At 40.1% G+C, this 26,757-nt stretch overlaps 1 protein-coding gene across 6 annotated transcripts in view; it reads left to right on the top strand.

The window, feature by feature from the left end:
* Positions 1–26,355, top strand: part of EBF2 (EBF transcription factor 2) — a 188,306-nt gene extending 161,951 nt beyond the window's left edge. For 3 of the 6 annotated variants that reach the window (XM_087437221.1, XM_004433568.3, XM_087437219.1), the window contains 6 exons: positions 6,745–6,833; positions 8,687–8,752; positions 8,836–9,013; positions 10,899–11,084; positions 21,366–21,533; positions 26,277–26,355. In XM_087437221.1, coding sequence (XP_087293347.1) covers positions 6,745–6,833; positions 8,687–8,752; positions 8,836–9,013; positions 10,899–11,084; positions 21,366–21,533; positions 26,277–26,308 — 719 coding nt within the window. In that variant the 3' untranslated portion in view covers positions 26,309–26,355. Of the gene's footprint in view, positions 1–6,744; positions 6,834–8,686; positions 8,753–8,835; positions 9,014–10,040; positions 10,044–10,898; positions 11,085–21,365; positions 21,534–26,276 lie in introns of all 6 variants that reach the window. The other 3 variants (XM_087437223.1, XM_087437222.1, XM_087437220.1) reach the window with 2 other exon arrangements.
* Positions 26,356–26,757: the final 402 nt, after the last annotated feature.

The following is a 26,757-nucleotide window of genomic DNA, read 5'->3' as shown; positions in this document are numbered from 1 at the left end:
CAACGTAAGAAATAGATGGGTATGCCCAATCTGCTTATTCAGTTTTAAACAAGAATTGCTAACCCACCATGGTCAAGGTAGTCTGCTGTTTCTAATGTGGGGGAGTGAGGAGGGGAGGGTAGGCAAGAGAAACCAGGCATTACTCTTGTGTCCTGGTCTTGTCTCCCAATAGGGGAGAACGGTGGGTACAAATATGTGAGAAACCATCGTCTACATCCCACCTCTGTGTGCTGATGAGACCCCAGCTTTAGAGAGTTCCTCTGTGAGCAGGAGGAAGGACGAGGAATAAGGAGATGAGTGGCAGGCCCGTGAGTGGACCACTAGAACTCTAGTGAGTGAGAATCTGCCTGTGGGGTAACCATGCAAATGGGAAGGAAGGGACAAGGGCAGTAATGGAGATGGCAGGGGCCTTTAGGGGGGCTAGATTTTCTACCTTACAGGATATTCCCTTACTTTATAGTCAGCACGTTGTGAGCACATCCATATCTGTAACTTCCATTTTCTTCATGTAAGAAAATAGGCACCTTAGGTAACGAAATGGTGCATATTTGAAAAAAGATGAGGCAATGATTGATTTAGAGCATTTTGTCACCAAGTCTGTTCACCCTGTGGCACCAGGCAGCTGTTTGTGTTTGCTGATTGATACCAAATGGGGCCTTCCCCCACACTCATGACTGAGAAGTCAGGCAACTGGGCGACAGGCTTCACTCTCCAGACCTGCCACCCATAGCTAGAAGCTGGCAGTGGGGAAGCACGGGGAGGACTGGAGGAGGTTGCAGGGAGTGGGTGAGAGGAAGCAGAGGGTGGCACGGCCACTTTTCAGCACTTTCTCTGCTCTTCACCAGCTCCAGACCAGTAGCTAAGCACAGAGGGGCAGCCTTTGGCCCAGGGGGCTGGAATCTCTGGTTGGGGCTTGGAACAACATCTCTAGTTCTGCAACAGAAAAGGTTAAGAGCACAGGCCTTAGAGTTAGAGAAACCGGGGTACAGATCTCACCCTTACTACCCCGAACTGCATTTAAAATGGGGATAAAACCCACGTCACGGGGTTGTAATGAGGATTAAATGAGCTAATATATGTAAAAGGCTTAGCATCGTGGCCATGATACAGTGAGCCTTCAGTAAATTCCAACAGTGGTAATAATGATTTTCATTATTGAATTTTATAGCCACTAAAAATCCTGTTGTTAAAGAAAAACGCTTCAGAAATTGCTGACGTTATAATCCTAAGTGGGGAAAAAAAGTTTACAGAATGATTCCAATTACACACACAGCTATTCTCACATGTGTTTCTGGGTAAGATGGTAACGTGAATGCAAGTGTTTAATCTGCCCCCACCCCTAGAATATATCAGAGGATATTTTCAGGAAAACACACAAAAAAGGGAAATCTGGATTCAAGCTTGAAGCTAAGCTGATGTCATCAATATGGCAGAAATTGTGTGGCGCTGTGCTAGTGTGTGCAGACAGGGTTGTGGTGGAGGACTTGTGAAAACTGGACTCATCATTCCCTCCTGAGAAAGAACAGCAGGGCCAGGAAGTAATGGGGGAGACCCTGATAAACCCCCTCAGCCGCCTCTGTCTCTGCCTCCAAGAGTGAGAACAAGCAACACAAGCAGAAACTTGATCTTGAATGGAGAAGAGTGTACTCAACAATTCTGTATCCAGAAAAGTTGTCACTTATGTGTGAGGAAGACAGAAAGATATTTTCACATTTCAAGGGCACCAACAGAATTCAACTTTTATTCTTACTGATTTCACCTGACTGCTGGAGAGTGGAATCAATGAAGAATGCAAGAATGGAAAAGTCATGGTATCACAGGACTGTTGGTCAACAGAGTTAATATTGAGTATCTAAATTATTGTTAATACAATGATACAGCTTAATGTAAATATGAAAATTAATGTCTAAAAGATACAGATCAGGGGCCGGCCTCATGGCATAGGGGTTAAGTTAGGCACATTCTACTTCAGTGGCCTGGGTTCATGGGTTCAGATCCCAGGTGCAGACCTACACCACTCGTCAGCCACACTGTGGCAGCAACCCACATATAAAGTAGAGGAAGATTGGCACAGATGTTAACTCAGGGCTAATCTTCCTCAGAGAAAAAAAAAATCAAAAAAATAAAATAGAAATAAAAGATACAAATAATAGAAAATCTAGTAATAATAATATTAGTTAAAGATAAACTATCAACAAAAATGTAAAAGTGGAGAGTCTGAGGTGGAGAAATTAAAGGTAAGCAAAATTCCTTGTATATGGAGGCCTCAACAAACTCAAATAATTAGAAAAAAATAAAATATTTTTAGAGAAATCTAAAAGTATTGCTTTAAATTAAAATGTGTATCTTCCTAATGACTAGAGAAAAGTATATGCATTAAAAAACTATTATAAATACAAGGAGAATGTGGAAGAATAAACTTATAATAGTAATTAGGTATAAAATCTGTTAAATAACGTGAATAAGAAGATATACTAAATAATACATTTAAAGCATTGCACATGGAACACAGACAGGACTAATATGTGTTAATTCACAAAAAAACGTAATAAATTCCAAAAGGCAGATATTCTGTAGGCCACCTTTTTTTTAATAAGTCCCTTTTTATGGCCCTTTCAGAGCTTTTTTTTTTTTTTTGGTGAGGAAGATCAGCCCTGAGCTAACATCCATGCCAGTCCTCCCCTTTTTGCTGAGGAAGACCGGCTCTGAGCTAACATCTAATGCCAATCTTCCTCCTTTTTTTCCCCAAAGCCCCAGTAGATAGTTCTGTGTCATAGTTGCACATCCTTCTAGTTGCTGTATGTGGGACACCGCCTCAGCATGGCCGGAGAAGCGGTGCGTCCCTGGACACCCGGGATCCGAACCCGGGCCGCCAGTAGCGGAGAGCGCGCACTTAACCGCTAAGCCATGGGGCCGGCCCTCTGTAGGCCACCTTTTTGAATCCAGTGCAACAGTGCAATTAACTAGAATAAATAATTAACAATTTAATACCCAACCACCTAGAAATTTTAGGATATTCTCTTTGGAACAAAAGGAAGACAAAATTATAAATAAGACAAAATTCAGAAAGTTATGACCAAGTGGGAGTGGGAGGAGGGGAGAACTGTAGAATCTATGCTAAAACACTTAAAATCTTGATGAAATGCATAATTTTTCTAGAAAAATACAAATGATATTGAGAAATAAGGAGTGAATCCAAGGTTTCTGAATGGCAGTCTGATGAGTGATGGCTATTCACTGAGAATCACATGAGCTTGGTCTTGAGCGGAAGGAGACTATGAGCCATCCAAGTAGAAATTTTCAGCCAATAGTTGATAGATAAGGCTGAATCTTGGGCAACCTGTCTAAACTGGAAACAAAGATTTGTGAAAGCATGTAGCTTGACATGGAAATCATGGGGGCACTGATGAGGTTGCCAAGGGAGAATGTATAGCCGAGCAGAAGACTGCCTGGGCAACAATCATGAGGAGCATCAGCATTTACAAGAAGGACTGAGGACCAGCGGTCCTCAAAGCAGGCTGAGATGGCATGGCTGGAGAGGTGGGAGTGAGACAGGGCAGTGTGAGTTCAGGAAAGCCAATGGGTGGAAGTAGTCCCAGCAGGAGAGTACTTCCAGTGTCAAGTGCTAACTTGAGTTTAATATAAGAATGGAAGAATTCCTATTGGTTTAGCTAAAGTATTATTGGTGACCTTGACAAGAGCAATTTCACTGGAGTTCTTTCAAACTTTTAGTCAAGAGATAATATCCATGCTATATAAGTTTTATAGAGCATAGGATAAAATATAGAAAGCTTCTCACTTTGTTTTCAAAGCTGGTATGAAATAAAAATCCATCAGAAGCTGGACAACACCACGCACACAATCCCAGTTATTAATATGAGCACATAAATCCCCAGCAATGATGATAACTGACACTTGTCGAGTGCTCAATATGTGCCAGGCACTATTCTCAGTGACTTCATTGATTTAATCCTCATATCAGTAGTCTTAAGAAAATATTAAAAAATTTAGTTCAGAAATATTCAAAGCAAATTATATACCACCTCCACGAGTAAACATTTAATTGTGAAATATTGGGAAATCTATTATAAAATACAATATAAGTTGATCAAAAGAGAAAATTCATGTGATTGTGATTTTCTAAAATTCTTACAAGTCCTGATAAAAACCCTTATCAAAGAGTAGTAACTAATATCTATCTCAAATAGCTAATACCACATTTAGTGGTGAAATGTCATTCTCATTTAGAGGAAAACAAGCGAGAATATCCGCCATTGTCCTCATTTTTAGACACTATTGAAATGGTTTAGCCAACACAAGAATGGGATTAAGAGAACTAAGTGGGATTAATATACCTGTCAAAAGGAGACAAAATGCTCGTTATACATAGATGCTATGAATGTACAAGCCTAAGAATGAACAGGAAAAATAATGACATCTGTCAGGGGTTTGGTTGCAAAATAACAGATAGCTACCATTGGTTAAGATCTTTTATGTGCCAAGAACTGTGCTGGGGGCGTTATATATTGTTTCATTTCATTTTGACAGCAAACCTATGAGATGGATTTTAAACAGAAGCTTACAGAAATTAATGGTGGAGCTGAAATTCAAACTCAAGATCTACTCCATTCTAACGCTGATTCTCCGAATGACTGTACCATGTACCACACACACTACCTGCACAGACATATAAAAACCAAAAGTGTTTCTAGGTGCTAGTAAAACTTAGAAAATGTGATGAGGGGGTAATCATATTCACAATAAAAACAACAAAAAGTGAAATACATAGCAAAAAATAAAATGAAAAACAAAAAACTTATTACCTATGTGATGAGCAGTACACGTTTTAGTGATAAACCAAAAGAAGAAGAATTCATATATGTATGTATACGTCTATTATTGCAAACACACCCCCACACATATACACGTGTGTGTGTGTACTTACTGGATCTTGGAGTTGCGATGGTCTCTCTACATGTAACACCTAAGGACAAATTGGGATATGATATTGTGACATAGTGACAGTCAAAGTGTTAAAAATATTAATATATAAAGTGTTTTTACAGGTAAAAAAAAGACTAATCCCCCATAGAAAAGAATGCAGAAAGTATTAATAAGCAGGTCATAAAAGAGAAAATTAAAATGATCAAGTATAAGAAAAAATTCTTCAACCCACTGATGAATAAAGAAATGTAAGTTAAAATGATCACATGCATTGCTGGAGGGAGTAAAAATTTGTACATTCTTCTGAGGAGTGATTTGACAGAGTGTGTGAAAGGCTTTAAATATGTCATAATTTTTGGTCCAGTAATTCTAATTCTTGGAGTTTTCCAATTGAAATAATTAAAGTTATGCACAAAGGATAATTATTGCTCTGATTTTTATAATAGTGAGAAATTAGGATTATGTTAAATGCCAAACATTAGGAAGCCATTTAAGTAAATTATCGACCATGTCATGAAAAATATGCAAGAATTTTAAATAATGTTATAAAAGAATATTTAATAACCTGGGGAAAAGTTTGATATATTGTTAAACGGGTAAAAAGTAGGTTATGTAACAATGTGAATAGTATGTTTTTGAATAATTTTAAGTATATGTGTGTGTTTAAATCTGGAAGGATATAAGCAAAAATATTAACCTAGATCATCTCTAAAATGGTGAGATTATGAATGATTTTATTTTTAGTTCTGTATTTAAAATCTCTTATTTCTTAAACAAAGGTGTTTCTTTGATAGTTAGAATAATAGCAATAAATATTCATAAAACATATACGCAAAAAGGAAAATTAAAATACACGCTCCTGTGTTTACTGCTGCCTAATGGGAGTGCAGGTGATTATTATTTTATTCTTTGTATCTTTTTTCTTTACTTCGATCATGGGTTGATTTTAAAACCATAAAATTTAAACAATAAACTTCTAAAAAGTAAAGGAGGCGAGGAAGAAGGAGAAAGGATAAAAGAATCAACTCTGAAAACTCTTTAGCGTAGTGGAAATGCTGGAATATGTCATTCATTCATTCATTCCTCCCTCCCTCACTCATTTCACAGTTGCTGACACTAAGTGCCTACTATGTGCCAGGCACTGTCTTCAGCAATGAGAATACAAAACACAATGAGTTCTGCACTTAAGGAACTTGCAGTGGATGGTGGAGCCTGACATTAAATGAATGTACATGTAATGAAATATAATTGGAAATTCTGAAAGTGTATTACACATAAGAACGGGGTTTTGTGAGACTAAACTCACAGAAGGTTTATATATGCATGAATGTAAATATTTAAGAAAATAATTAAGAAAAAGTGATATTTAAGAGAAGAATTAATAGACAATAAAGGCATACTTGGGAAAAAGAAGAGGAGGAAGAAGGGAAAAGCATATAAAGGTAGTTTATTGTCTTCATAAGAAACTAGGGTATGGTTGATTGTATAATATTTCTGGTTATTTGAGAATGAGCAGAGAATTAAAAGTGTGTGCACCTGAGACAGAAATGATAAAATAATTGTAATAATACTGAAATTTTGAAATATCATTACAGTGGAAAAATATTAAATTGCTATTAATTTCAAACTTTTAAGTGTGAATTAACCAATGCCAATAGCAAAAATCCTTAACTGATTATATCTACTATGTATCGATTCTTAGATAATATCAGAACCTTCCTATTACCTGTGGAAGATTTAATTAGAAACTTTGCTTTATGGCTAGGATACATACTCAAAAAGAGGACTTTTATTTTTCAGCATTAAATGAACCCACCATAGACTATGGCTTCCAGAGACTGCAGAAAGTTATCCCGAGGCATCCCGGAGATCCGGAGAGATTAGCTAAGGTAAAATGCTCTGGAAATTGACATGTGATAACCTTCTTGTAGGATTTCAGCAAACTTACATAAATCCAGCAACTTAAGTCTCTTTAAAATTAAAATAGGCCATGAAATTTGGCTAAGCTTTAGATACAAGATGTATATAAAATATCTACTAACTATGAAATATATTATGATTAATCTCTGAGGAAATAAGAAATCTGAAAATATGGGCCTATACAACAGATACACTTCAAGTATTCAGCTTATGAAACATTGCCAACTTTACGAAAACAAATATTTGTATAATTGCTTAAAAGTGTAAGTTCCCACTCCTTTGTATTTAAATATAATTTAATTACCCATATTGCGGGGTCACATTAATCCACCATCAAGTATTCATTGAGGGTCTACTATGTACACAGGTATTTAATGAAGTGAAAAACATTTCCACGTAAAATTCCTATGAAATGCATCACTTTTTTTTTTTTTTTTTTAAAGATTTTATTTATTTAATTTTTCCCCCCAAAGCCCCAGTAGATAGTTGTATGTCGTAGCTGCACATCCTTCTAGTTGCTGTATGTGGGACTCGGCCTCAGGATGGACGGAGAAGTGGTGCCTCGATGAGCACCCGGGATCCGAACCCGGGCCACCAGCATTGCAGCGCGCGCACTTAACCACCAAGCCACAGGGCCGGCCCGAAATGCATCACTTTTAAATGAACTTGCTTATGAAAATTATATCATGAATCTGACTCGTTATTTTAGCTTTCTTTATTTAAAAATACATTAATTTATAAGGTATTCAATTAATGAGAAATTACTAAATTGGAAAATTTATAGTTGCTTTTTAAGCACGCACATTATAAAATGCCATGTTCTCTTCTCCGTACTGTGAGTAAAATTCAAGTACCACAGTTGCTTCTACATCACACCTTTATTTTCCTCTTGGAAAAATCCCCAGCCCCACCATTAAATTAGATGATATCTGGAAAGTAGGTTAATAGCAATTTAAAAGGCTGTTAAAAACAGGAGGTGGAAAAGACAAAATGAGAGGAAAGGGATTACTGATTACTAATTCTCTCTGGTTAAAGTGAACAGAGGGAAATATTATTGAAAGAATTCATCTTTATTAGAATAAAATTTTGCAGAAGGCATTGCCAAGATAATTTCAGTACTCTGGACAACTCCTTGGCAAGCAGCTAAACTCAGGTCAATCAATCATTTAAAAGAATATTTGGTTAATTAGACTACCAGATATTTTAATGGAATGGTCTGAAAGTAGTTTTTAATGGAACTTCCATGACATTATTAATTTTAACCAACTTCACCCTTCATTTGATTGTTTTTTGTTTCGGTAGCACAGCCATTTATGGAGCCATTTTATGGAGATGAATTCCACGTGGATATGTTTGTGTGTGTGTGTGTGTGTGTGTGTGTGTGTGTATGTGTATGTGTGTATGTGTGAGGAAGATCAGCCCTGAGCTAACATCTGACGCCAATCCTCCTCTTTTTGCTGAGGAAGACTGACCCTGGGCGAACATCCATGCCCGTCTTCCTCTACTTTATATGGGACACCGCCACAACATGGCTTGACAAGCGGTGCGTGGGTACGCGCCTGGGATCCGAACCTGCGAACCCTGGGCTGCCAAAGCGGAGCTCGCACACTTAAGCGCTATGCCACCGGGCCGGCCTGGATATGTTTTATAGAGAGATTTATGTGTATGATTATGTTCTACCTGTCAAACCAAATGTAGGACCCCTTGGCTCGTTATTTACATTTAAGGGAGATGTCTGGATTTTTATACGTAATTTTCCTTTGTGTTTGCCCTTTGGGGTTTTACCTTTCCTTATACCCCACCTTTTCTTTTCTTTTTCTAGGAAATGCTGTTGAAAAGAGCTGCAGATCTAGTGGAGGCTCTCTATGGCACACCACACAATAACCAGGTTAGATGCACACATCTTACACTCTATTGAGTTTGACTCTTCATGCTGGATAAAAATGCTCACCTCAACCTGCCCTTTTGTAGGACATCATTTTGAAGCGAGCCGCAGACATTGCTGAAGCTCTCTACAGTGTCCCCAGGAATCCCAGCCAGATCCCAGCGCTGTCCAGCTCTCCAGCTCACAGTGGCATGATGGGCATCAATTCTTATGGCAGCCAGCTTGGAGTCAGCATCTCAGAGTCAACACAGGGAAATAATCAAGGTACTACCTTTCTCAGAGTCAAAATTCAAACATCTTAGACATTTAAAAGGTTGGTTCTGCTGGAGTGGGAGGAGTTGAAGCTTGATTCATATACCATCAAAAGAGTGAGTCTCCAGGTAAGCAATGCAATTATATATTGGATTATCTCAACATTATAGGTGGTGTATCGTTAGACTTTGAGCTTTTTAGGTACCAGGTAGAATCTCTTTAATTGGGAATATTTAAGAATAAGATTGGCTATTGTGAATTTAGAAGGGTTTAGGCTTACTGAAGCTAGATTTACAGGTATTATTTGAATAAAATGTACACTTCTGCTATTGTGCTCATCCGACTGAATGATGGAAACAAGCTGAATTACTGCTGTTATCATTTATTATACCCAAGTCTCTCTTTCTAGTAACCAAGGGTGAATGGCTTGATTTTATTTGGTAACTTCTATTTGTGTATCATCTCATATACAAATATATAGCAACACACATATACAGTTAGCTGTGCTTTTACATGTAAAGTATATTGTGTAAAGATTTTTGTCATTGAAGTTGATTTTATTAAGGTGCTAAATTTATCATAAACCATTTTTTGTGTGCGTGTGTGAGGAAGATCAGCCTTGAGCTAACATTCATGCCAATCCTCCTCTTTTTGCTGAGGAAGACTGGCCCTGGGCTAACATCCGTGCCAATCTTCATCCACTTTATATGGGACGCCGCCACAGCATGGCCTGACAAGCGGTGCCTCAGTGCATGCCCGGGATCTGAACCCGGGCCGCCAGCAGTGGAGCGCGCGCACTTAACCGCTATGCCATGTGGCCGGCCCCCAAAAATCATTTTTTAAAAGGAGTTTGTTCCTAATGATGTCTCTAACCTTGGGATAGTTTTATTTCTAATTTCATTCATCCACTGCAAGGGAATTCCTCCTTCTCATGCCCAGGGTGAGTTCTTCTTACAGAAAGGTGGGTGGGACATATTATTACCTTTTTTTTTCAAATTTGGGTCATTTCCTAAATAGCTTTAGAGACAGCTATCTAAAGTGGGTTATTTCATGATAGATTAGGTGACTCTGTGTGCTGGGGTTTCAGAAGAATGGGGAGGACTCATCATCCCTCTCCCCATCCCACCCACAGATTGGATCTCCCCACACTCAGTTGCTGATGCTTCCAAGTCTTAGGTCAAAGAACAGCACATTTAGATGAACTTATGAACACTTTTTGAATGAAAATGTTCCCAACCCCCACCCAAGGCATGGCAACAGCTTTGAGCTAACATTTCCAAAGCTGTGATCTGCAGAGTACTAGTGGCCCTTGAGATGTTATTAGGATGCCTTTTCCCCACCACTCCCAGAAAAGATGCTATGGTGTGTTAAATGTGGGAAACACTAGGTCAGCAAAGTTAAACCATTTGTTCTCTAGGCCCTTCACATACGAATCTTCAAGGAATGGCTATAGTACGCAACATCTGCCAAGCTTTATTTGACCACAGCACACTTTTCTGAGTGTTACCCATTAATATCTCAAAGGGCTCTGGTGTTATATGAAATACGATTTGGGAGATGTCATTGCACTCTGCCGTTAGTCACTCATTCCTTGGCATGAGTTAGAGATGTTGACTGCAAATTTGGAAAAAGAGAAAGGAGGGACCATCGGGGACATGGCCTTGCATAGGATGGGGAAGGGAGAGGATGGTACAAAAAGGCTGAAGATAAACTGCAGACTTTCCACCACTGCCCAGGGTCAGCTTGGGGGTATCTGCAGCCTAGGGCCATGTGGACCCAGGCTGCCATATTTGGCCCATGCTGTGTGTGTGTGTGTGTGTGTGTGTGTGTGTGTGCGCGCGCGCGCACGCGTGCGCACATATTGGGTCATTCATCTGGGCTTTTTCTTTTTGTCCAGGCTACATCCGCAACACAAGCAGCATCTCTCCACGGGGCTACTCCTCCAGCTCCACCCCTCAGCAGTCTAATTACAGCACCTCCAGTAACAGCATGAATGGCTACAGCAATGTCCCTATGGCCAACCTGGGCGTTCCAGGGTCACCAGGATTTCTAAATGGCTCCCCCACAGGCTCCCCTTATGGAAGTAAGTGCTCAGCCCATCTGTCTGGCTCTCCCTGTCTCTCTGTCCTTGGGTTTTACTATTAAGCCTTTTGAGGGAGAGTTGAATTCCTACATCTTACTGACTCATGGAGGAGTAGCCCAACTTCCTGATGAAATGTCCTTCCCACCTTTTGTTCTCTTCCCTTAGCTGGACTTGGGCTCATTTGGTTATTCAAAGCCTTCTGGGGGAAAGAAAAGGAGTGAAACTATTTCCCTTACAGAGAAAGAATGTATGTGGTTTGTGTAGATGGGAGAGAGGAATTGCAATTCCATTTCAGTTAACATTATGTACACTCTTCATTAGGCGCTTTCAGATGTAGCATTTTATTTAATCTACATAAGTACTTTCTGAGGTCAGTATTATTATCTCCTGTTATAGGTGAGGAGGTTGAGGTGTGCGGCAGTTAACTGACTTACCCAATATCACACAGCTAGAATAAGCAGGGCCATAATTTGGGCACAGAATTTATGACTTCAAGTTATTTTGTGTGTCATACCATGCTCCCTTCTTACTTTGTTACATGGCTCTCCCCTCCCTTGTGTACCTCCAGAGAGATGGAACTTGACTGCTTGTGAGAGTGTGATATATGGAGACAGAACCTCTTAATCCCAGTCTGTGGGCTAGCAGCAAGCTAGATGTTCTAGGAAGTTATGAAAACTCATTCGGGGTGCTCTGGGGGCTAAGCCAGGAACTTGCACAATGGTCCCAGGAGCCTGAGAGAATATGTGTTTTTCAAACCTACTTAGGGAATACTTCAGGCCAGAGGAGAAGCCGCCATGGAGAGTCTGAGTGATTGAGTGGAGTGTTCTTGAAATGCTGGATCTTGCTGCAAGGCTCTGCAGCAGGCCCTCTGTTCACCCAGGGTGGTTCCCTCCTGCCAGGAACAAGGGCGAGTCAAGGACAACACAGCCATTTCTACCACAGCTCAGGAAGGGACATGCCAAGGACCTGGAGGCTGCCTCTCTCAGCCTTTGGGCCTGTGGTTCCCTGGGGACACACACCCATGAGTTATTTCGGGGTTATCTGCTCAATTCATTACACTCAACACCCTACTTAGTGTAATAAGGACATAGACACCAAGTAGTAGAGGTTGGTTCTTTTGGCACAAGTAAAATCTTGTTGCTGCAAAGACATGAGTTATGTGTTGTGTCTTGTCTAAAGGCCCAGATCAATTAGATCAGAGTGATCTCAGAAAACAAACTGTTGCTTGTTTCATCTGTTTATTTCTTTACTTGTTTTTACCTTATCTTGTTCCAAAAATGTTTAGGGGAATATTAATACTCAGATGGGTAATATGAAAGTATAAAAAACTGAGATGAAAGAAAAAAATAGGAATAGGAAAATCAGATGAATCCAAGGGCTAGGATAAATGCCATTCAGTCTATTCGAGGGAGCCGTTAATTTGGTTCAGAGGCATACAAGATGGTAAAGCAAAGAGAGAAACACTATTTGGTGTAAGATTTTATGTCTACACGTTATTATTATTATTATTTTTTAGTAGCTCAGGAGAAACCTGATTTTTCTGTTGCTGAGACCTTGGAGAGGTTTCTCCCATGCATCCTTGCAGAGAGGGAACCCTGTGTGCAGAAGGGACCGCATCTTCAACGGCCCTGACAAGTGACACACAGGCAAGAGAGCCATTGTGCAAATAATGTCACATAATATTGGTGACAACAATAAGAGTAATTCACAATTACATTCCACTTTACAGCCTAAAAAGCATGTTCACATATAGAGTCCAGTCAGATTCTAACAACAGCCTTATGACATGGATATAATAATAATTATAACATTTTCCCTTCTAAAATATGAAAGGTTATTAATTGACTCGCTCAAGGATTCATAGACTCAAAATATCATGTTTTAAAATTATTCAATAATATAAGAAATATTTAATATATTTATAGTACATTATTAGGCTGAACCATATGAAGTTACCTCTTTTTGATTTCCAAAAATGGCAATTTCATATGTTCAATCATATATCTATTAATAAAATGTATGTATTCGGTTGAACCATATGAAATTGTCATTTTTATAGATCAAAAATAGTCAATATAATAGTACAGTGTGTGGTGTGGTGATGGAGGAAGAAGAAAGAGAGAAAAAGACAGGGAGGGGTGGGTGGGGTGGAGGAGGAGAGAGAGAGAGAATAGAGGAATGAATGAAAATGCCCATTGGGTGTTAAGTGCTTAATGTTTCCTACTAGATAATTCATTTGGTAGGGAGGGACCGTTCCCACTTCAGCAAATGACAACTTCCTTCCACTATCCTCTCTTGATCACTCAGTCCTACTGCCACAAGAAAAATAATAACACCCCAAATCTTCAAATCACGCATTCAAACAAGACAGCATACACAGAATAGAAAGACGAAGGCGCCCTGCCCAGCAGGAGAGAGAGACACAGCACAGGACCTCGGCCCTGCTCCTGCTGGGTCTGTGTGATCCCTGCACCTTCATTTTCTGAGGGAGGGTCTGAAGGAGTTGCAGACTGGGGATGAGATTCCAAACAGTGCATTTATTACAATAAAATCCCCTACTGCAAAAGTAGCCAGCCCTGGTGGGCTAGTGGTTAAGATCCGTTGCCCTCACTGCTGCAGCCCAAATCTGTTTCCAGGTCAGGGAACCACACCACCCATCTGTCGGTTGTCATGCCGTGGTGGCTGCCTGTGGCTGTGATGCTGAAAGCTATGCCACTGGGATTTCAAACACCAGCAGCCTCACCCATGGGGACAGGTTTCAGCAGAGCTTCCAGACTAGACAGATTAGGAAGAAGGACCTGGCCACCCACTTTTCCGAATGAAAACCCTATGAATAGCAGCGGAGCATTGTCTGATACAGCACCAGAAGGTGAGAGGATGGCACAGAAAGACCGGGCAGGATTCCACTCTGCTGTCCACAGGGTCACTAGGAGTCCACTCGATGGCACTAACAACAACTGCAAAAATACTGAATACCCCATAGAGTTCATTATACTAGCATCTGACCTGTATTTCTAACCAGCTAAGTCTTAACTTCTCTGGGAAATACAAAGAAAGCCCAGGAGAAACCATTTTGTCAATTCAGTTGCTCGTGTCTGAAAACATCATTCTATGATTTTTCATTTTATTTTTTAAACTAGTCTGAGGTGGCCAGGCCATGCCATGGAGCAATCACTTGCCAGAGACGTTAAAAAGAAATAAAGCCAAGCCTCTCGGTCAAGTTGACTTGCATTACGGCCAAGGCAGAGTATCAGAAACCTGCGTCTTTACTGCTTCTGCTCTCTCACCACTTCAAAAATGGCCAAACAGATGTGTTTTCAATTTCACATACAAACTTCACTTCCTGGCGGTAGCAGTGTGTGCCAAGTTCCAGCTCAGTGCAAGTTTCTATGGCTGAATTCTAAACCCCTGACAATAGGGGGTTATAATGAAATGCTGACAGACCCCTGAGCGCCAACAAATGCAATGGCTCGATGCAAAGGAGGATGTGTGCCTGGTAAGGTCCAGCTGGAACTGTGCGAGCCGATCCATCCTTATAAGAAGAAAAGTGGTTTTTCCTTAACTCCCCATGCTCACAGAGATTTCTGGGCCAGACGTGCTTGCCTTTACTTTGGCCTCTCTCCATAGAGAGAGAGGTCCAGAAATTCTCAATTGCAAGTATGTGTGATCAGCTTTCCTAAAATGGTACATTCTGGTGTCCCCAAAGATGGGCTCCTCAACAAGCCTGCAACGCCCATGGGGCCACTTCTTTCAACGCAGCGTAGCCGTCAAGCAAATGCAAAGTTTGGAACAGAATCCACACAGACAAGAATCCAACCTGTCTTCTGGGATTCCTACCTCACTTACATAGTCTTAGACTAGGCCCTGGTCCTCGATGTTTTTATATTTTCAAAAATAAATATCAAGACATTTTCTATTGTGGAGTATTAAATGATTATTAGAGCATTTAGAACATATGAAAATAGTTTTAAAAAGAAAGCCTATTCCGGGGTCAGCCCAGTGGTGTAGTGTGATTAAGTTCATGTGCTCCACTTTGGCAGCACGGGGTTCGCAGGTTTGAATCCCAGGCATGGACCAAGGCACCACTCATCAAGCCATGCTGTGGCAGTGTCCCACATATAAAGTAGAGGAAGATGGGCACGGGTGTTAGCCCAGGGCCAATCTTCCTCAGCAGAAAGAGGAGAATTGGCAACAGATGTTAGCTCAGGGCTGATCTTCCTCACCAAAACAAAAAAAGAAAGCCTATTCTCACTGTAAAAAAACCCTTAACATTTTGATATATTTCTATTGGTTTTATTTTTCAGAAAAGAAAAAAAATCCTATTACAATAGTAACATTCTCATTATAGACAATTTGAAAAGTATATATATATATATGTGTATACATATATATATATATAAAAAGAAAAATGACACACTTTATTTCTATGTGGAAACAACCATTGTTAACTTTTAAAGTATAACCTTCCAGTCACGGATAGATACATTTTGAAAATTGCAGCGTCTGCTCTGATGCACAACTAATGGGATTCTGCCATAAGACCAATGAAAGAGAGTAGGAGAAGAGTGGCAAAATTACCTAAGTCACAGCTATGAAGCTAGGCTCCTAAAATCCATCTAAGGTGCACACCTGTGTCTTAAGAATGGAGAACACATATTAGGAGTGATGTTTGCTTTGCAAAATTAACTACAATCAACAAACTTTTCCCAGGGATTTGAGAATTTATTAGTCTCTGCTTTTTTATAGCAGAAGGGTTAACAGACAACCCTGTTTACAGGCAGTAAAGCCTTAAATTGAAGAAGAACATTAACATCCAGGAAAGCTATTATACTTATTGCTAAGGATTATATTATTTTTTACTAAAGAAATAGAAATTTTCTGTTTATTTTAACAACTTTGACTGGTTTCTGCTACATCAAAAGTAATACATGTTCATTGTAGAAAATTTTGAAAATATGGACAAGTAAAAGGAATACATTTAAGAATATTCATAATCCCATCAGCCAGAGATAACAGTGTTAAAAGTTTGGATGTATATCACATCCTTCTTGACTTCTGCTTGTATGTTTTTTAAAAAATAAAAGTGGGTTCGATGCATATGTTATTATGTAATCTGCTGTATTAATCTGAGGAGGCATATCTTTCTGTATCATAAATATATTCTCCAATATTAGTTTTAATGTTTGCATGGTGTTCCATTTTATGGACTTGATATAGTGTACCCTATTGCTGGTCAGTCAGTTATTTCCCAATTTTTCACCATTATAAAAATGCCCTTGGATCTTTTATTGCACATTTATGGTTATGTCAGTAGGATTAATTTCTAGACATTAAATTACTGAGTTAAAAAATATGCACATTTTAAAATACTTTGATACATATTGCCAAAGTCCCTCCAGAGAGGTTACTGTCCCCTTAGAAAAGGAAGAGTATCTGTTTCCTGCCCCGTTAATTTTTTCTTACTCTTTATCAAGTTGGTAAGTGGGAAATAACATCTCCTTACTGTTTTAATTTGCCTTTGATTACTAATCAGTTTGAATGTTTACAGGTCTATAAAGGTCTTTTGGTCATTTTCATTTCTCCTTTTGTGACTTTCCTTTTCATGTCCTTTGCCCATTTTTCCATTGGGATGTTTTTCTTTTTCTAGTTAATTTATAAAAACTTATTAGCTACCGAGGATATGAACGTATTTAAATAATTATCACAAATATTTTTCCTAATTTGTCATTTGCCTTTTTTGTGTGTGTTACAGAACTTTTTTGTCATGTGGCAAATTGATCTTGTGACGTTCTGTTTAGATTTGGGGGTTGAAAGGATTATGTAAATTATATAACCTTCCTAATTTTTCTACTAGCACCTTTATAATTGTGTTTTTACAAATAAATCTTTAATCCACTTAGATTTAGTGTTTAACATGAGGAAGCACTCTAAATTTAGTCTCCAAATGGCTAGTGTCTTGTTCCCAAGCATTTATTTCCCCACTAATTTGAAATGTCACCTTTATTAAGTTTTAATTCTCATATATGCCCAGGTCTGTTTCTGGACTCTATTTTCTCCAAGGATTTGTCTGCCTGTTTCTATTCTAGTATAACACTAATGTCATTAATGTAGATTTATCTTAAGTTTTAATATCTAAGATAAAATGCCTCCTTACTACTTAAAAAAAATTTTTTAACAAAACTTTCTGGTTCTCACAGTGTTGTTTTTTTAAATAGATAAACACAGAAATTGTGTTTGTTGACATACACAAATTAAAATTCCTTTTAGGATTTTCATTATAATTGCATTAAATTTTAAATTAATTTGGATGTAATTTGGCATTTTACAAAAATTTTGTAAAAAATATTTAAATGGGCATGTTAGCTCTGTGCTTGTTTAACGTCAACGATTTTTTTATATCACTGAGAAAAGCTTGAGATGACGCCTCTTCCACTGAGAGGCAGCCACATTCGATCTAATGAGCCCACTTTAGGTTGAGATCTGTTATCAGAAAAGAAATATTTGTAAAAGTGAGTCATATGCTGAATATAAATGGAATCAAGTGTGTGTGTATGTGCCTAATTCACATTATAAAAACCCTCCTCTATTGTGGTGTACCAGGGGAGGTTCTGCTACTGCAGACGCAGAAACCACGGCGCAGTTTTGGAGCCTGTGTGGATCACGTAGTATGGCAGCGATTGGACTGAGGTCAGAATCAGGGCCTCCTGAGTCTCTGCTTTTCTTTGGCCTCTAATTTTCTGTCTTACAGAAAGGGGAGAGGTCCCCCCAACACACATTTCATTGATGCTAAAACCAAGGCTAGGAGATTTTACTTGCAACTATCAGTAAGATCCACTCCCAATGCTGAACCCCATATCCTATCCTATGATAATAGTGAATTAACCCAATGTCTTCTTCATTCACATCTTCAAATATTACATGAGATTCTTCCAGGACTTTATCCTCCTTTCCCAGTTTTTCTTTTGATTCATATTACTTGAGGAAGATAAAGCTCTTTTTTTGAAGCCTTTGGCTTGTAGTTGGCTGTAAAAGGCATCACTTTGGAGGTCTGCTGTATGATTGCTTTACATACACAATTGCATGAACACAGCCCAAAGTATATCTTTCTAGGGAGAGGGGAGAAACAGGGATGGAGTCTTTGATAGGACCTCAGAATGTTTGACCTTCAATTTGCCATGTACTTGGTCTTTGAACCATAAGTCCCACTTGTGTCCTTACTTTCAAATCTACTTTGTGGAGTAGCTGGGCCACTGAAGGTACAAAACAGGAGTTAGCACTCCTGGGCTCTATCCTGTGCTTTGCCATTAGGTTGCAATTCTTACTTTTTTTTTTTTAATTATTTTATTGGGGTCACATTGGCTTATAACATTGTATAAATTTCAGGTGTACATTATTATATATCAGTTTCTGTATGGACTGCATCGTGTTCACCAGCAATAGTCTAGTTTTTATCCATGACCATATGTATGTGCCCCTTTACCCCTTTTGCCCTCCCCCCACCCCTTTCCCATCTGGTAACCACTAATGTATTCTCTTTATCCATGTATTTGTTTTTCTTCCACATATGAGTGAAATCTTCCACATATGAGTGTCTTTCTCTATCTGGCTTATTTCGCTTAACAGTATTCCCTCCAGGTCTATCCATGTTGTTACAAATGGCACGATTTTGTCTTTTTTTTATAGCCAAGTAGTATTCTATTGTATATATACACCACATATTCATTTATCCATTCATCTGTTGATGGGCACTTGGGTTGCTTCCACCTCTTGGCTTTTGTGAATAATGCTGTGATGAACATAAGGATGCATAAATCTCTTTGTTTTTTTTTTTGTTTTTTGTTTTTGTGAGGAAGATCAGCCCTGAGCTAACATCCATGCTAATCCTCCTCTTTTTGCTGAGGAAGACCAGCTCTGAGCTAACATCTATTACCAATCCTCCTCCTTTTTTTCCCCCAAAGCCCCAGTAGATAGTTGTATGTCATAGTTGCACATCTTTCTAGTTGCTGTATGTGCGACGTGGCCTCAGCATGGCCGGAGAAGCGGTGCGTCAGTGCGCGCTTGGGATCCGAACGCGGGCTGCCAGTAGTGGAGTACGCGCACTTAACCGCTAAGCCACGGGGGCGGCCCTGCATAAATCTCTTTGAGTTGTTGATTTCATGTTCTTTGGATGAATACCCAGTAATGGGATAGCTGGATCATGTGGTATTTCTAATTTTAATTTTTTAAGAAATCTCCATACTGTTTTCCATAGTGGCTGCACCAGTTTGCATTCCCACCAGCAATGTATGAGGTTTCCCTTTTCTCCACATCCTCTCCAACAGTTGTTATTTCTTGTCTTGTTAATTACAGCCATTCTGACAGGTGTAAGGTGATATCTCATTGTAGTTTTGATTTGCATTTCCCTAATAATTAGTGATGTTGAACATCTTTTCATGTTCATTTGTTTATTTTTTCTTTTGTTTCCCTCGCCTGAGTAGACATGATATTCGAAAAGATGCTGCTGAGACCGATGTCAAAGAGTGTACTGCCTATATTTTCTTCTAGGAGTTTTATGTTTTCACGTCTTACATTCAAGCCTTTAATCTATTTTGAGTTAATTTTTGTGTATGATGTCAGATAATGGTCTTCTTTCATTCTTTTGCATGTGGTTGTCCAGTTTTCCAAACACTATTTTTTTAAGAGACTTTTCTTACTCCATTGTACGTTCTTGGCTCCTTTGTCGAAGACTAGCTGATCAAAGATGTGTGGTTTTATTTCTGGGCTTTCAATTCTGTTCCATTGATCTGTGTATCTGTTTTTGTTCCAGTACCATGTTGTTTTGATTACTATAGCTTTGCAGTATATTTTGAAGTCAGGGATTGTGATACTTCCAACTTTGTTCTTTTTTCTCAGGATTGCTTTGGCTTTTCGGAGTCTTTTGTTGTTCCATATAAATTTTACCATTCCTTGTTCTAGTTCCATGAAGAATGTCATTGGGATTCTGATTGGGATTGTATGAATCTGTCCAAGAATTCTTTTACCAAATCATGTGACTTGGACAGTTCAGATTTCTGGAGAATATGCTAAAATGAGTCCCTGAAACTTGACCATTTACTATAAGATTCTATATCTAACAATTTTACCCTTGTGGACTCTAGTTTACCCTTTTCTTGAGCAAGTTGAACATAGAAGATAAAATTATCTTCTTGTATGATGTCACTTGGTGGAGTATCTGACATTAAGAGGTGAGGCACTTCATTGTGTAAATTGCCTTTATTTTTCTTGGAAATTACAGCACTTAGCTTTTGGCTTCCTTTTAAGTAATTTTAATGTTAATATTGTTAATATTGGTGTTTTTTCTACACATTACATCAGAGGAGGCTGACTTGCCACTTTATTTCCCAGGAGCTCTGAAAATAGAGGGAGAGGGAGGTAATCTCCTAAATGTTAATAAACTTTTACGTATAATGAGGAAGTGGACCATAGAGATGGCATTCTCAGGGAGGATGTCAACCCTATAGATCAAACCTCTGGAGCCCTAGGACTTGCCAGGGAAGCACATAGCTCCCAAACAGGCCTCCTTTTTAGGGTGAAAAAGATGTTTGCCTTCTTGAATGGATTTGATGATTTTTCAGACATTGGTCTCAGTCTTCTCTTGTCAAGCTTCTACTTAAGAATTGAGACCTGTGACAATCTCACCTCCTGCTGATGCCATCCTGATGTCCCAGGCAGAAAAGCCCGATGCCTGCTGTGTCTCCTTAGCATTGTGAACGTTCTCCAACAGGATTATCACCCTGTTGGTTGTTTTGTCAGTTCCTCCCACTGGACAGGGCAGTCACATTAACTTTTTTAATACCTGGAATCTGGAACAAGGCCTGGAACAAATTAGTAATTTTTATTTTTATTTTTATTTTTTTTGTGAGGAAGATCAGCCCTGAGCTAACATTCATGCTAATCCTCGTCTTTTTTTGCTGAGGAAGACCGGCTCTGAGCTAACATCTATTGCCAATCCTCCTCCTTTTTTTTCCCCAAAGCCCCAGTAGGTAGTTGTATGTCACAATTGCACATCCTTCTAGTTGCTGTATGTGGCACGTGGGCTCAGCCTGGCCGGAGAAGCGGTGCGTCGGTGCGCGCCCGGGATCCGACCCCGGGCTGCCAGTAGTGGAGTGCGCGCACTTAACCGCTAAGCCATGGGGCCAGTCCAGTAATTTTTAAATAAATGAGTCAGGTAGTATGTACTGAAGAAATAACAACTCTCACATATGTCCCTTTCTAAAAAAGGATTGTACATTTGCTTTCCAGTCATGTCATCAAGTCCCACTGTTGGATCTTCCAGCACATCCTCCATCCTCCCATTTTCCTCTTCAGTTTTTCCTGCTGTCAAACAGAAGAGTGCCTTTGCCCCTGTCATCAGGCCCCAAGGCTCCCCTTCGCCCGCCTGCTCCAGTGGCAATGGAAATGGATTCAGAGGTAAGTGAAGGTACCACTTTGGGAGTAAGCATGATACATATGCCACAGGGCCAGCAAAGTAAGAGCCAACTGCACAGCATCATTCTGTATCTCTAGCCATTTACCTACACCTTTGTGTACATGCTTTGGTGTTTTTATCATGGGGGATGAATGGCTTGTACAACTGGGATAGTACTCTATCCAAGAGCAAGATGGGGGAAAACAGAGAAGTCTGCAAGGTCACAGAATTAACTATGGTAGAGCCATACATACCCCCCAGGAGTGTCTGGACTCTCCAGACCATGGCTTTCCACAAGACCATGTCACTATTTCCCAGTGCCCGGCCACATCGGATGCCACATGGTAATTAATGCTTACTTAATTGGCCTGCCATCTGCAGTGCACACACATTCCCATGGCACATATGGATAGGATCCATCAGGAGCAACCAGCAAATTCTAAGAATTCTGGTTACATGCTAGTCAAATTGATAGCAGGTGCCTGATCAGGGGTGGGGTCGGGAAGAAATTTAAAAAGACATACTGTGTCTAAGAACAAAAATTAATATCACCTGTCAAACCCATTTTTGACCAATGTCCTAAAATATAATATGACATGATGTAACACAAACGTGATGAGTACATGAGAATCTAATCATCTCATGTGAATGGGAGGCAGCTGATGGCAAAAGAGCAGATTGGAAACTGCTGAACGCTGTAGATCCTGACGCCCCACATTATTTTTAGGCTGCTCATGGTGTCTTGACATAAAAACATTCATGACAAGCAGTGTTGGATGAAACCACAAAGGGCAGAGGTTCAGTTAACCCCTTGTGGATCCAAAGCCCTGAGGTCAGCAGAGCCGTGGATGAGCTGGCTGTCTCTGGGATGGCATCTGCCAAGTGGCTTTATGATTGTGCATGTGTTCCTATCCTCTGGGGACACCTGTGAGGGTTCATTCACCAGTTGTGGCTGAGCAGAGCTCTGGGAGATACATTAGGTTCCTGTCCCATCCTATCATTAGAGATGATGGTGACTCCTTGAAGTCAAGCATCTTGACAGAGAAACTGTGAAATAAGAACTGAAAACCCAGCTCTCAGAAGGGTCCCTGAAAATTCTTTTACTTCTAACTAGATAAAGCAGCTGGGTCTACATGCCACCCAACATGTGAGTAGTTGGAAACATCTGTATGTTTGAGGGAAGTTTTGTTTCTTGGTTTTCATCCAGATGCCTGATCTGTAGAAAAACAGGCTCAGCCCGAAGCTAAGTGTCTCCACCTGCCCTGTCTCTCATCAAAGACCAGTGGTTTCCATCCCATCGTTAGGGGATATGCTCAGAACTTTTTCCATGATGGCTTCATCTCCAGACTGGGAAATGAAAACAATTGCTGAATATTTACTGTAGCCTCCCTTTCCCCACGACTGAGGCTGAGAGAGTGGCTGAGCTGCACATTCTTGATGTGTCTGTCGGTTACATGAAGGCACAAGCTCTGGACTCTAGTTTCATTTCTATAGAATCACTGCAAAGTCCCGAGCCTCCTTTGGATCCTACAGTTCCCTCCGAATTTCCCTGGCGATTTGAACCTTAAGAAGGCGGGGGGGAGGGGGCCGGCCTGGTGGCATAGTGGTTAAGTTCGAATGCTCTGCTTCGGCGGCCCGGGGTGCATAGGCCCGGATCCCAGGTGCAGACCTATGCACTGCTCATCAAGCCATGCTGTGGTGACATCCTACATACAAAATAGAGTAAGATTGGCACAGGTGTTAGCTCAGGAACAATATTCCTCAAGCAAAAAGAGAAAGATGGCAATGGATGTTAGCTCAGGGCCAATCTTCCTCACCAAGAAAAAAAGAAGGAGGAGGAAAAGGAGAAGAGAAGCACTTAAATTAGGATTGTAGATTTAAAAATATTACAAAGAACTATGAAAATGTAAGGTAATGAGTGGAGAAATAAAAGAATTCTGAGGAGAACCTCAAAGAGTATCTACCATTGGAAGAACACTAGACTTGACTTCCCCAGACGTATGCTAGAGTCCTAGCTCAGCTCCTTCCAGGCTGTGTGAATCTGTTCAAGTCAGTACCATCTGAGAGCCTGAGTTTCAACAGGAAAAGCGATGGCTATCTCTAAAGGTCATTGTGAAGTAATTTGTATGAAGAACTAGGGAAGGTAAAGGTTATTTCATACAGCTGGCAAAGAGAAGGCTGGGGTTGACATAGGATACCTTCTGAGGCCTTGACTCCCGCTCTTCCCCATTTTGTACCAGGTGAGTAGAAGCTCAAGGCCCAACCTGACAAGGTGTCCCATTGATGCAGAGAGGGAAAAAACCAAGCTGACACTGAACGCACTACCCACAGTCACTGAGTGAAGGAATCCTGGGATTGTAGGGGCTGATAAGCAGGAAGCTCCATCTCTTTAGAGACAAAGAGTGAGAGAGTGACAATGTGGTCTGAGGTGCTTGGGTGATCAGAGGCCGATGGAGAGGTTTTTCTCTCAACTCGTTGTAAGGTGAGATGCTCTTGATCATGTGCAGAGGGCATGTGCAACCAACACTCTCTAGACTTGCTAACCGTTATTGAGCACCACATGCAAGATGCTGAACCAAGCACTTTACATGAATTATCTTGTTTAAGCCTCACATGTGACCCAAAGGGGAAGGTCATACGTTATCACCATTTTAAGTTATGTAGCTTGCCCAAAGCCACACAGCAAGTGACTGATGACTTGAACTCAGACATTTTGACTCCAGAGCATATACTCTGACAGCCTGCTGTCTCTCCAGGGACAAGAATAGTACAATTCCTCTCCTCCCCCTTCACCCATACATACTTTCCACCAGGACCAAAGGGGGATGGTTGCTTTCCCATGAAATGCCCACGGTAAAAAGAAATTGGACAAAGTGCACGTAGGCATTCTCCCCTCCCTCCAGTGAAAATGCTTACTTTTTCTCCAGTAAACTTCTGCTTTCTGTCTGTTGCCTATGGTTTCTACAAGCAAAAAGTCAGGGTCACCACGTAGCAGAGATCCAGCCACCCAGTGCCGATGTGAGACTAGGAAGAAGGAGAACGTGTGCGGTCTGTCGTTCTTCCAGCATGCGGTGGATCTTGTTCTTCGAGTGGCTCTGCCATTTTAGGAAGCCCCTTGAGTAACTCTCTGAGGACCCAGAAAAAGGAAGAAGAGGCTGAGGAGTTTCAAGTGTAATAGACAAGTGAAAGTTGAAGATGTGAGCCAGACTCTTACTGCCAGAGAGCTCGTGGGCAGTGTTCATTGTCCCACCTCCTACCTCATTTATCAGGCATTTACACTTGATGAGTATAGATTGTCAAGATCATATTATGCACTATGTGCCTGATTCATTTTCCAGCCCCCTCTAGGAAAAAAACTAAAATAAAAAACCTCCTACACTCTGGAATAATTACGAGCGTTGCTAGATCTCCAAATCATCAGGGAGTGTCCAGAATTGAACTGCCTTTATTGAAAAGTTACATCGATTCAATATATAGGAATACAGGCAAAAATAATTAAGGCTTTGCTAGCTGTGTAAGACCTCAATCCAGATCTCACAAACATTCAATAAAGGCTGTGTGGGCTGGGAAAGAGACTGCTGTCAATTTTGCCCAAGAAGACTAGCTGTCACAGAGGGGAAGGGGAGGAGGGAGGGGGAGAGAGAGAGAGATGGAGAGAGAGAGAGATGTGTTGGGGCAGCAGGAAGAATTTTGGCCATTTGCTTATAAGCTTAGTAAGTCCCACTCAGCAAAATGCTTCTATGATATTTGATAAGCCCTAGATGAGATACAGACAATAAAACTCAAAGGCTCAAATTCTAGATATGGCTTGAAGTTTTGATGCGAGGAAACTATTCTGCCAGTTTTTAAGAATATGAAAATTCTCTAGGTTCATCACCTGAAGGCCAATTCCAGAGGCGTGCATTCTGCTGTGTGATTTTTCCACAGTATGATGATCCCTGCTTTATTTCCCATATCAAGGGGAAGCCTTGGATCTGATGCCCCCGAGACAGGCATTGTCCGTATCCTTTTGACTAGATGAAGGAGACGCTGAACACTGCCCTTGGATAGGGGATGAGGAGTGGAGATTGGGGTGACTCCCAAATTAGGAACTGAATTAAGTCTTCTGTTCCAGTAGATCAGCATCCGTTAGTGAATGAGCATCACATATCAGCAGTGAGCACCAAAAGAAAATGAGCTAGTCAGGAAAAAAAACAAGCTTATCAAATTTCAGCTAGAATGGATGGAAACCTAGGATGGACAGATAGTCCCATTTGTTATAAATGTTATAAATGGACTATAACTGAGTTATAGTAAATAACTCAGTAGTCTCAGCACCTGGAATTCTCTTTCCTGTTCCAACTAAGTGATATGGAACTACATAATCTAGAAATTATTTTAGTCTGATAATGAAAAATATATCATGTATATTACAATTTAGTTTACACATTTATGTCTATTTTGTCATGAATACAATCCATTAATATCAAACAAAACAAAACAAAACAGAACTGTTGGCCTCCCAAGCAAAACTTCAACAAGCTTTGTTTATATTTCAGTGATTCAGTAAGGCTTCAGTTCCTCTGATAGGCTGTCCGCTAGACCAGACCCAACCTAGAGAAATGGGTTCCCATATCAGCTGAGGGTACCGTCTCCCTGGATTGTACCAGACTCTGTCAGTCGTATCCCCTGCCCCTCTCTCTGGGTTATAGACTTTAATGTAAAAAGTCTCTGAGTCTCATTCCTGTGTCACTCCTTCCTTGCAGCCATGACCGGACTTGTCGTGCCCCCGATGTAAAGAAGAGGAAGAATTGCTTTCTTATAGCACAAAACTACTTACTCTGATGGACCAATAATGAAGAAAGCACTATAAGCTCTTTGGGGAGACTTGTACCCCAAAATGAACATGATGGACAGATTTGGGTATGCAAGGAGCTTACCTGCTCTCATGTTTCTCGTGTAGCTCTGATGGGGCTACACAAACTGACCCTCTTGGGGACAAGGACAAAAGATGTCATTGACATAGTCAGTGCAAAGAGCAGAAATGCAATTCTTTGTTATGAACATTATGAGAACCACCTTCCTATGTTTGTAAAATATTTAAGAAAAAAAATTGGCAAACAATTCACGCTTAATATTTTGGATACTATTTGTTTTTCTTTGTAGGAAAAAAAGTTGAAAGTTTCTATTTTCTATGAAGCCTTTCAGATACCAATTTAGTTTATGCAGAAAAAAAATTGAACAAAA

The sequence above is a fragment of the Ceratotherium simum genome, chromosome 12 (assembly GCF_057802395.1).
Source record: "Ceratotherium simum simum isolate JZ-2026a chromosome 12, ASM5780239v1, whole genome shotgun sequence".
Classification (NCBI taxonomy): Eukaryota; Metazoa; Chordata; class Mammalia; order Perissodactyla; family Rhinocerotidae; genus Ceratotherium; species Ceratotherium simum.
This window is presented reverse-complemented; position numbering and strand designations above follow the sequence as displayed.